Below are 12,260 nucleotides of genomic sequence, written 5' to 3'. Positions count from 1 at the left end.
CTTTCTCCAACTGCCTTCTAATATTTACATTCCTTAGCTCTGCTCTAAATTTTGTTTAAAAGCCCATTTTTTGTTGATTCTTTTAGCATTTCAGAAGTCTCTATGGTTTTGCAGCTCTGGCCTTTTGAAAGCCACGGTTGTAGTTCTAATGTCATCAGAAGAGGCATAGACTGTTTGTCTGGAAAACCTGTTCCAGAATATTTATCAAATGCCTGCTAATGTGTCAGACACGGCATCCGGCTCTGGGCACAGAGTGGACGCGGAGAGCTGGTGGGCCACCACAAACCACCAGGGGTCTTGCACGAGGTCCCTTACTTCTCCACTCTGCTACCAGAGTGGTCACTCTAAAATGGAAAACGAGTCGTGTTTCTCTTGTATTTTAAATGCTTCAAGAGTCTTTATGGTTTGGGAGAAAAAACACACTACTCTGTATAAACTAGATAACTAATAAGGACCTACCGTAGAGCACAGGGAACTCTACTCAATACTCTGTAATGACCTATATGGGAAAAGAATCTAAAAAGTAGATACAGTATATGTGTAACTGATTCACTTTGCTGTACACAGAAACGAACACAACATTGTAAATCAACTCTACTCCAGTGAAAATTAATCTAAAAAAAAAACAAACCAACTCTGTGTTTCATGGACGAAGTCTGACGGGACCATGAACATGTGCCAGGGCCTTGCAGCCTCAGCTCACAAGTGGTCCCGCCTCCCTAGGACGCTTCTCAACTCCCCACCCAACACCTCCTCATGCTCCAGCCCTGCCTGACCTCCCCTCCGTGCCCTCACCCCTGTCCCATTATCACTGTTGTCCTCCATCCCCAGACACCTGGGCTTAGAAGTGGGGAGTGTAGGGGTCAGGGGTGTGCCCCGTGGCACTTCAGGGTGAGGTGAGGCCATGCGCCCCCCATCCTTAGGCAGCAGCACCAGGTGCATTCATCGGGGCCCCCCACCCCCAGGATCCACGGAGTAAGCGGGCTGCGATCTCTTGGGAACTGCTTGTCTGCTCTGGGCGGGGGCAGAAGCCTGTGGAAAGGGAGACTGACTCCCCTGCCCGCAGCTGGGGTCCTGCAACATCATTTTGCACTGGGCCTCCCAAATACGTAGCCAATTCTGACGTGAGTAGACGAGCAGTGTAATCTGGCTTTCTTTTTTTTTTTTTTTTTTTTGCTGTACGCGGGCCTCTCACTGTTGTGGCCTCTCCCGTTGCGGAGCACAGGCTCCGGACGCGCAGGCTCAGCGGCCATGGCTCACGGGCCCAGCCGCTCCGCCGCATGTGAGATCCTCCCGGACCGGGGCACAGACCCGCGTCCCCTGCATCGGCAGGCGGACTCCCAACCACTGCGCCACCAGGGAAGCCCTGGCTTGCTTTTTAAAAGGAGCTTTCTGACCGCTGTGTTGACTGTAGAAGTGGAAGGGTAAAAACAGGAAGACCAGTAAGGCGGCAAAAACTCCAGGTGGCAGATAATTGGGAATCAAATCAGAGTGGCATCAGAGAAGATGGTAAGAACTGATCAAATAAAAATAGATTCTGAAGGTAGAGCCAAAAGTATTCATTGGCAGATTAGATATGGAGTCTAAGAGAAAGCCGTGGTCAAGGATGACTCCGTCATTTTGTCTTGAGAAACTAAAAGGACAGAGTTGTCATTAACTGAAAAGAGAAAAGAGGAACAGATTTGGGGGGAAGAGCTGAAGTTCAGGTTCAGACTACCTAAATTTGAGATGTCTCTTAGGCATCCAAGTACAGATGTTGAGAAAGCAGTTGGGTGTATTCCGCAAGTTAAGGGGACATATCCAGGCTGGAGAAATAAATATGGGAGCCGTCAGCATATGGGCGGCATTTTAAAACATAAGATTTCATGAAATTATCAAGAGAGCAAGGGTACATAGAGGAAGATTTGAGAACTGAGCCTATTTAAAGACAGAGGAAATGAGAAAGAATTAGCAAAGCCCAGAATTAGCCAAGAAGCAGGCTTTGAGAGAGAGAAAAAAACAGGAGTGTGTGGTATAGTGAAAGCCAAGTGAAGGACATATTTCAATGAGCAGGGAGTGATCAACTAGGTCAAATGCTGCTGAAGGGTTCACATAAGATGAGGGCTGAGATGTTTAGTAAAGTGGAAAGAGATGGCCTCGGACTTGGTGAGAGCAGTTTTAGTGGAGTGCTTGTTGGTTTAGTCAAGTGCGTTCAAGAGGAGAGGTGAACGGGAATTGAAGAAAGCCAGGTTAGGCAACTCTAGAAGAAGTTAGTTGTAAAAGGTTTCAGAGAAATGCAGTGGTAGCTAAAAAGGGAATTGGAATCAAAAGGAAGTTTTTTTTGGTTCAGTTTTAGTTTTTTTGGTTAGGTTGGTTTTTCGTTTTCTTTTTTGCGGTAAGCGGGCCTCTCACTGTCGTGGCCTCTCCCGTTGTGGAGCACAGGCTCCGGACACGCAGGCTCAGTGGCCATGGCTCACGGGCCCAGCCGCTCCGCGGCATGTGGGATCTTCCCGGCCCGGGGCACGAACCCGTGTGCCCTGCATCAGCAGGCGGACTCTCAACCACTGCGCCACCAGGGAAGCCCATGGTTGGATTTTTAATGTGTACGGGCTGAGGGTAATCCAGCAGAGAGGGGAAATTGATGGTCATGGAATTGTGCTCCTGAGCAGTGAGGGAATGGGAGCTGGTAATCAAGTGGAGGGGTCCCCTTGGCGAAGAGGGGCACATGTGTACAGATGCTGGTCGGTGGGCAGGGGAGGTGCTGAGAGCTTCGTGTGTGGGCTCTGTTCTCTTGTGGTTGCTTCATTTTTCTCAGTGAGATGGGAAGCCGAGTCATCAGCTGAAAGCAAGGAAGCAGAAGGAGGTGTTAAAAGTTTGAGAAGGGAAAAGAAGAAAAGAAATAATAATGTAAAAGAGCAGGACAGCAAATGGACTGGGAGGACGTGGTGGGCCCGCCGAGCAGGCCCAGGCTCCCCTTCGCATCCAAGGGAGCCAGTCAGCGTGGCCGCCCTTTCTCCAGACACAGCCAGTCGCACAGGCTCGGGCCTGAAGTCGGTGGAGAGAAGGGTTGAAGCAGCGTTGGTGTTTGGTCAAGTAAGAGGGACAACAGAAATGAGGATGTGTTCCAGGGAGTGCTGACGGGGCTTACCACGGGATTTAAGCTGGGCCAGGAGAAAGGTCAGGGTGTGAAGGGGTTAAGGGACGTGAAAGCCTGGAAGAATCGAGTCCAAGGGAACCTGAGGGACTGAGCTGACCACTTATGAGAGATTAGTCTGAGAGTGGGATGCCTGAGCTTGAGATTATGAAGCTGTTGAGTGATGACATGGTTTAAGTTACGACAATGGGAAAGGATCTCTTTGACAGGATGGAAGACAAGATCACTGAAGGAAAGGCGATCGCAGTACTGACAGGCCAGGAATGGTATTAAAAACCATCTGATTCTGAGGCGGGGGTCCAACAACTGTGCTCTGAGGAAATCTTATTTTAGGGAGAGTTGACTAGCTAAACATAAAGTTTTAAAGTTAAACCAGAAAACATGAAGGGGTGGAAGAAACATGAACAATATGAACAGAAAGTTGTGTATCGAGTGTGCAGGATGCGGTGTCCAACAGTTTACACGCATCATCTTATTTATTCCTGGCAAGAATACTGGATGCTAGAGACTGTTATCATTCCTCTTTTCCAAATGATGAACATGAGGGCCATGGGGGTTGGAAACTATGCCCAAGCACACCTCTGTCTGAGTCTAAACTCTGAGCTTTTAGCCAATACGTCCGTCTGCCTTGACAGATGCAGTGGTTATGACAGAGCAGGTAATCTTAAAACCTGCATCCCGAGATGTGAGTAACAGACTTAGGGGATCAGAAACTCTTAAGAACACTATTGTATACGAAGTGCAGTAATATGCATTATCTCATCCAATCCTCATATTAATCCTGTTTATTAAGCAATTTGTCCAGATCATGGGACCAATAAGTAGCAGGGCCTGGATGTGAATCCGTCTCCTCTGACCTCCTACTCATGTACGCTTCCCACTAACTTCCACCACCTTCAGGAGATGGTTCAGACAGAAACTTAAAAAAAAAAAAAAGTCTAAACGGTTTTGAATAAATATACTAATAAGGAGAGTATTACTAGTTATTTCTTTTTTAGAACCTAACAGGATAAGTCTCATAATTCCTGTTTCCATGGGAACATTAGTACAGAATGTAGCGTTCTTTCTGGTGTGGAATGTTCTCGCTATACATCCATGCATCCATTCAACTAATATCTATTGAGCAAATAGTCTGTGCAGGCCCTGTGCTAGATGCAGAGGATACAATTGAATAGGAAACATCCCTGCTCAAAGGGAAACTTCAGGCAGCTCCAGGCCTCCAGAACCTCAGATCCTCTGCAGCCTTTTCATGTCAATGTAAGGCATTGCACTTGACCTAGAATAAACCCTATCTCTTAGGACCCAGTTACTAAGAGATCATTCCTCTCCCCAGTGGTTTGGCACAAAGTACGATCAGCTGTAGTGCCCTGGAGATGCAATCTTAGATTTGGACTTTGGGGAAAAAGAACTGGGGTGTTTTCCCAGAAAAGGATGGTCCTACTTCAAGACGGTCCAATACATATACATATTTTTTGGAGTAGAGTCAATTTACAATGTTGTGCGGTTTCAGGTGTACAGAGAAGTGAATCAGTTATACATATACATATATCCACTCTTTTTTAGATTCTTTTCCCATATAGGTCACTACAGAATATTGAGTAAGAGGGTCCAATTTTAAAGCTAGATTTAAAATACACCTTTTGCTTGGCAATCTAACTGGCTCCAGTGGCCCCGCACTGACCCTCATTCACCACTTGGCCATGCCTTGCGCTAGAAGTACGTGGGTTTGTACATACCAGGTAACGGTTATGGGCTCTGTGGCCCGACACCCCTCCTGCCTGACTGGGCCCAGGGCACCAGTCTGTAAGAATAAAGGACAGGGGTGGGCAAATTCCACTTTGATTAGGTTGGTGCTGAAACACTGGGTGAGCTGTAGCACAAGACGTCCGGGGCGGCTATTTCTACATGCAGAGAAATGTGTGCACTTCCACTTCATAATGCTTCTAATTAAGAATGACACACATACTAGTTCTAACTGAGCCTGCTGTCTACAAGTAAGCGGGAGGGTGTTAGGGTTTGCCTCCAGATATAGAAGACCACACTGGTGCTCCTCGAGGCAGTGTAACACGTGTTGCCTCACTTCCCTCTGGGCTTAAAACATGTGAGTCACAGTACAATTTAAGAATTACACTCCTTGTCTCTTACATTTGTGAAAGTTAAGTGAGACAAATCAAAGTTTTCTTATCCAAAAAAAAAAAAAAAAAAAAGAGGATCCAATACCTATGGGGTTTTCAAGAACCTTTTCAATCCGCAAAATGTTTCATATTCTCTTTATATCTGATTCGGTGAACTACTCCGATCACAGGTTTAATTTATTCGAGTCCTTTCTGCAGTTGCGGGACTCCACAAATCGGCAACTCCTACAGCTTTAAGAGCAGGTAGTTCTCGTCTGGAGCCCGGGAGGCGGCGTCCTCTCCGGGCTCCGCCACTCCCGGCCCGGGGGCCAGGGCACCGAGGCCCGCCGCTGCCGGCCCCGCCCCGCCGCCCGCGGTGCCCAGAGCCGCCGCCGGGGGTGCAGCGCTTTCCACCTGCGGGAGGAAGCGGCCCGCACCGCCGCCGCTCCTCCGGGCTTGGCCGGTTCCTGGCCGCGGAGAGCGCGTCGGGGGACCGGCCCCGCGGCGCGGGCCTGGGCAGCGGTGAGCGGCCGAGCCGCCTCCTCACCTCCCCGCGCCCGGGCGCCCGGCCTACGCGAGAAGCCGGAGCCTTCGGGCAGCGCGCTTCCTCCCCCGAGGGCGCGAGCTCGGGGCTCCCTGCGGGCCCGCCCATCCTCCGCCGCCCGGCTACGCGCTCCGCGCCCTCGCGGGCCCTGCCGCCCTCTCCGTCCCCAGCTCTCCCAGGCCAGGCACACCCACTGCCGCTGCCGGCCTTCGGGGCCCCGGCGTCCGAGTTAAACCCAGCCTCCCGACCCTCGCCGGCCGCAGCTGCACACCCAGCCCTCCTCCCGGTCCCCGCCGCTCGGAACGGAGCACAAAGAGCCCTGCGCCTCCCCAGCCTTCGCCGCTGCCACACCCGCCGGTCCCCCAGCCTCCTTCGACCTCCGCGCTGGCTGGACGCGGGCCCCCTCCCCTCTGCCCCCTCGCGCCCCTCCCCCAGGGCCGGTCAAGTCCACCCAGCGGTCCCCGAAACCCCGTGGGCCGGGGCCCTGGGCTGTCTCCCCGAGTCCTCTCGGCCGCGCGTCCCGGTCCCGGCCCCTCCTCCGGGGCCCTCCGCCTCCCTCGCCCCTCCCGAGCTGGGGTGGGAGCGGCGGCAGCTGGAAGAGAAGCGATGAGGTCATCCTCTCCCTCGGAGTCAGCTGGTGGAGGAGAGGCAGCGGGAGGAGGGAGCGCGCGCGCGGGGAGGAGAGGGATGTGCAGGTCCGAGGGGCGCCGCGGCGGCCGCTGCTGCTCCTGCTGCTGGCGGCGGCGGCGGCTCGGGCGGCAGCCGCGGGGCCGGGACGGCGAGGAGCGCGGGCGGCGGGCAGGGGCGCGCGCCGGGCGCCGCGAGCAGCTTGGCTCCGCGCAGGCAGCCAGGCGGCGCTCCTGCCGGCTCCGGGCGCGCCGCTAGCCCGGCCCAGCGCCCAGCCCGGCGGGCGGCGGGCGGCGGGCGAGCCGGCGCAGGAGCGGGCGCAGGGACAGCGGCAGGGGAGCCGCGCCGCCAGGGAGGGAAGCCGGGGCGAGGCGAGGCGGCGGCGGGAGGAGGAGACAGCGGGGAAAGGTGTCACATAAAGGAAGGCTCTTCTTCGCTTGGGAGGCATCATGGCCGCTAAGTCAGACGGGAGGCTGAAAATGAAGAAGAGCAGCGACGTGGCGTTCACCCCGCTGCAGAACTCGGACCACTCGGGCTCGGTGCAGGGACTGGCTCCGGGCTTGCCGTCGGGGTCGGGAGCCGAGGACGAGGAGGCAGCAGGCGGCGGCTGCTGCCCGGACGGCGGCGGCGGCTGCTCGCGCTGCCGCTGCTGCTGCCGCTGCTACTGCTGCTGCGCCGGGAGCGGCGGCCCCGGGGGCTCGAGCGGCCCGGGCGGCGGCGGCGGCGGCGGCGGCGGGGCGGGCTCCGCGGCGCTGTGCCTGCGCCTGGGCACGGAGCAGCGGCGCTACTCGCTGTGGGACTGCCTCTGGATCCTGGTCGCTGTGGCCGTGTACTTCGCGGACGTGGGCACGGACATTTGGCTCGCCGTGGACTACTACTTGCGCGGCCAGCGCTGGTGGTTCGGGCTCACGCTCTTCTTCGTGGTGCTCGGCTCGCTCTCCGTGCAAGTGTTCAGCTTCCGCTGGTTTGCGCACGACTTCAGCACCGAGGACAGCGCCGCCGCCGCCGCCGCCGCCGCCGCCGCCAGCTGCCCGCAGCCCGGAGCCGACTGTAAGACGGCGGCCGGCAGCGGCTCTGCAGCCGCGGAAGGCGAGGCTCGCCCTTCCACGCCGCAGAGGCAAGCGTCCAACGCCAGCAAGAGCAGCATCGCCGGCAACAGCAGCGGGGCCACGCGGTCCAGCGGCCAGCGCAGGTCTGCGTCCTGCTCCTTCTGCCTCTGGCTCCTGCAGTCGCTCATCCACGTCCTGCAGCTCGGGCAGATCTGGAGGTACCGTATCGGGGGTGGGGGAAGAGGGAGATTTGCTGCCGCTCCTGCGTCCCCACTGCTTTACTCTTGCACAAGAAAATCGTTGAGGGTTGCCGTGGTAGTAACCCTAGTCACACTCCTTCCGGGTTTTGGTTTGGTTTGGTTTGGTTTGGTTTGGTTTTAAATTTGTGATCACAACCTAGGGTGGGAGAGGAGTGAGGGGCAAGGGAAAGGCAGCAAAGTGGCTTTGAGCGCTCAGCCCTTGTCTTCCCACTCCGTTCGACCAGCTTCTCTATGTGCTACACCCCCCTTCCCGCTCCCCCCCCATTTTTAGTGATCCTGTTTCTGTGAGTAGGAGAGGATTCCTATCACATCTTCTAAAACTCCTTTTTAATTATGTTGAATTTGAGGTGTGTGTTGCAGTTTGGATGGCTTCTTTTGTTCCCTGAGAAAAATTGCTAATTCTAGTTAGATGGAGCTATTGCTGTTCAAAAGTACCCACATTTTAATTCTCACGGCTAGAGAAGTACTGTGCTTCAAGTAAAGAGCTTAGTAGGGACACACACACTTGTTTTTTGGGGGGACTGTGTATATCTATATCTATTTTTATATCCATCTCCAAATACCAGTAAGTACACTTTATGGAACCCAGACTTACTCTAGTGGTGCCCTTTCTGATTATCCTGCAGTGTCACCTCAGCTGATTTCTGGGATAGCTAAGAACCCTTGGAAAAGGGTGGTGCATCTTGTAAACTTTGACCACACTTGGCATCTTCATTGACTTTCTCTGCTGCTTGTCACCTGATCTACCAAGTGTTTACACAGATATCACTTCCACTTACAAACTGGAGTACAAACTGGAATATGGTTCCTTTGGGCAGAGGGAATCATCTCTGGAACCGTCACAGCCTGGATTTAGGAATATAACGAAGTGGCAGGCTCAGGAATGCGTTTCTCCAGGTTTTATATGTTTTTGATAGCTTTTTGAATGATATTTTACAGCTACAAGAATTCTTGGTGTTGAAGCATTTAAATGCTAACATCCCAGAGTTATGCTTTTTGGGTTTTTCTTTTTTTTGGGGGGGGTGTTTAAAATAACTTAGTAAGTATAAGTAAAATGAGGAAACTTCCTCACAAGTGCACTGATATGGGACTACACTCTGCTATGCCAGTGTCCTTTTCAATTTTATTTGTAGTTATTTTTGTGATTAAAAAACCAAAACGATTATGAGTCATTAACTTTGCTACAACTCAGATAATTTGTGGAACAGAGCTAAAATCGTCTTTTACGGTGAAGTGTAGTGTTTTCATTGAGAAGAGCAAGTGTGATTATTTTTCAGTCTTTTCCGGGACCGTTGCTTTGTAAAGCAGGGTGAGCATTGCCACAGACAGTGACTTTTCAAACTGAGAAACTTTTTTTTCCAAGCAGATACTTTCTGGTAAAGTGCTATATGATACGCAGTGCGACCAACTGATGTTGGAAACTTCCATGCTTTGGACTTAAAGGACGTTTTGAAATGTCAGTTAAGTGTGATAGCTCTGTTTCCCATGGTTGACTACTGCAAAGGCTTGCAGCTTGGTGCTTTTCGAGTGTGATGAACTCAAAGGCTTGATTTAATTACTGAAATTATTTACGGGGTGAGATTCATATGATTAGCAGTTTTAATCTGATAATGTGGTAAATGAAGCTTAACACTTCATTTGTTAACTTCTGCAAACTTCATGCAGGATTTGGAAATCACTCACTTTTACCTTTAAAATGTCTAGATTTATGTAAATCATGCAAACACTTCTCAGTTCTATTAGCTGAAGAACTATCTATGTTTCTTACCGATTTATACTTTATGAAAAATTGAATATCAAATTCTAGTTGTGTTTATTAGGCCTTCTAGACCAAACATTTTCCCAATTGAAAAATGATGTTTAATATCTCAGGACATAAAATGTGGAAAGTGAGAAATAATTAGGAAAAGAAAAGGGCCTGAATACATCTCCGCGAGACCATAGCCACTGGGTCATTTGGCCACACAGCAAAGCTATGGAGGGGTGGGGGGCAGGGATGGGTAAGGTTTGGTGCAGAAGGAAAACCACAGGCTGCCAGACAAATGCATTCACCAGCCCAACCCTTGGAGAAACTATGGTCACACATGGCTCCTTTTTGTCGAGCATTTCTACAATATTTTCCTTAAAGGCTTCCAAGTTTATTCTGCTAACACATGGTCATTTAAGAGGAGATAGTATTTTTTTAGATATATATACACATATTTTTTTAAATATTTGTTTACATATTCAGAATAATGTATTTAATAATGTATATCTGAATTATCTAATCTTACTGTTCTTGGATTCTGGCTAAGATATTTGGAGAATGGTGGGGTAACTTGGTGGAAGCATGGTCTAAGACTCAGCCTCATTTTCTCCTTATAATGTTAAAAACAAAGCAAAAAAAAACAAACCAAAAACTTTAGCCTAAAGTAAGGAAATTGAAATGGGGTCAGAGAGTTCGTAGAATTTAACACTCAGATGCATTCCGAATTGTTTCAGTTTCTCTGAGCGTAGAAGATTTGAATGGAACTTGGGGGGATGGGTGCGTCTTTGATAATAAACTGGTGAAATGCAGTTCATCTCAGATTATTATATTAGACCATTATCTTTGACCACTGTGATTCCTTAATTAGGAGCATCCCTCTGGTTTTTCAAGCTTTTCTTTTCAATGCATTGTACACAAATGTTGCAGAAAGACCAAGGTATCAATGGTTCAAAGCTCAGAGTTCATTACTCATGTTTTAACATGCTACTTTTTCTAAGATCAATAAAATAGATTTTAGCTAGGTTGGTAACTGTTCATTGTATTTCCATGGAATTCAAGTTATTTTAGGTAAGGGTCAGATTCTAAAAGCTCTCTGTAGATAAAATCCTTTGAAATACCATCAAAGTGTTTGCTTGCTCAGAAATAGCTGTTTGAAACATTTTGGGCAAGATTTGCCTGTATTCATACATTTATTACAGATGCAACTGCTGAAAGCAATGGTACATATTCATTTTAATTAATGTCTACTAATGGAAAAATTAATGGCAGCTTTTAAAGTCGCAGGAGTTGATACTGGGAAAGAACCGTTTGAAATAATAAAGTGAATTTTTGCTACCATGTGAAAAGAGCAATTGTGACTTTAAAGGAACTGTGTCTGTGAATGAATGAGGAAGTACTTTTTCTTTCTTGTTCACATCATGTGATTCCAAAAGTTACTAAGAGCGCAGTTCAGCCAGTGGGAATCAGAAACGCGCAATCAGATCAGCTTTTAGTCTTCATAATACCCGTGATCAATTACATCTGGACGTCTTCTTCCTTCAGAGTTTATGACTTACTCTTCAAATTTGACCTGAATTTCTCCTACACATGTACGTATGTAGGTACGTACCTACTTAGTTGTTTTTTAGCAAATAGGCACATGGTTACTGATAACTCCGTGGATGGTAGAATGGGGAATATTTTTACCATTTTTGGTTTTGTTTCTGAATATCTTATTGTGAGAGTCACCTGGTGGAAGAACAGCTTTCTTGTGTTTCTCATGCTTGATCCCCCACGAGCTATTAACATGTGTCCCGTATTCAGGTACTTGGGAAAATGACGGGTTACGCAGAATTAGGCAGATCTCTCCACAGCAGGACTTCTCAGAGCCTTTACTTACTAAGCTGTTGTGCAGTTGTCAGTAAGTTTTTAAAGGCACAGCTATTAAATCCTCTTGTAATCATGGGTCACACAAAGCACTTTGAGAAACATTGTTCTATGCCGTTCTTCAACCTGCCCAAACAAGAATTATAATAAGAAGAATTTTATGTGGTACGTTAAACATCTACAAATATTTTTATACTCCTCTCTCGTCTAAGCATTAGTACTTCTGTATATGAGAAGGCTGGCAGAGAGATTACTCAAAGATTACTCAAGATTGCTTAAACTCAGAGGGATTAAGTAACTGGCACAAGGTTACCCAACTATTATGTGATGTAGCTCAGAGTCAAAGCCAGGCCTGTCTTACCCTAAAGTCTATTTTTTCTGGCTCAATTAGCTACCTCCAAATGCCAATTTGGATAATAAGGACAACAATGTATAAAAATGACAACTTCCCTTCACTAAGGTTGGCAGAGTTCGAGAGAGAGCTGAGTTTAGACAAGTTAGGATGTTTCTCTAATACACACCAGTGGTTCAGTGGCAGAACGGAGGCTGGAGCTCAGATCACCTGACCAGTGTTCTTCTTCCTACACCACTTGGACGCACTGAGGTTGTTGTAGTGGCATTAACGACTAAGTGGCATAATGTATGTGAATAAGCAGAAAGTGCTTTGCAAATGATAAAAAATTCTAGAGATAAGGAATGGGTAGGAAGATAGCATACTGGGTACAGCTGCGAGTGTTGAAAAAGTACCTTGTTGATTCTGAGTTAGTTCTGAATTCTGATATACGTCAAGCACGATTGGGGCCCTTTCCTGAGTTTACTGAATGGTCATTTCCCGTATATCTGTGTTCCCTCTACTGCTTATTAATTTATCTATTCATCTGTATTGAGTACCTGCTCTACTCAAGGCACTATGCTAGTTA

At 49.1% G+C, this 12,260-nt stretch overlaps 1 protein-coding gene across 1 annotated transcript in view; it reads left to right on the top strand.

Moving 5' to 3' along the window:
- Positions 1–6,714: 6,714 nt before the first annotated feature.
- Positions 6,715–12,260, top strand: part of XKR4 (XK related 4) — a 323,987-nt gene continuing 318,441 nt past the window's right edge. Inside the window, exon 1 of the mRNA XM_027128086.1 lies at positions 6,715–7,685. Within this exon, the coding sequence (XP_026983887.1) occupies positions 6,868–7,685 (818 nt within the window). The 5' untranslated portion in view covers positions 6,715–6,867. The remainder of the gene's footprint in view (positions 7,686–12,260) is intronic.

This window comes from Aethalodelphis obliquidens, unplaced genomic scaffold, assembly GCF_003676395.1.
Source record: "Aethalodelphis obliquidens isolate GAN/ISIS:26980383/991018 unplaced genomic scaffold, ASM367639v1 scaffold33, whole genome shotgun sequence".
Taxonomy (NCBI): domain Eukaryota; kingdom Metazoa; phylum Chordata; class Mammalia; order Artiodactyla; family Delphinidae; genus Aethalodelphis; species Aethalodelphis obliquidens.
Note: the sequence above shows the minus strand (reverse complement) of the source record. Positions and strands in the feature narration are given on the sequence as shown.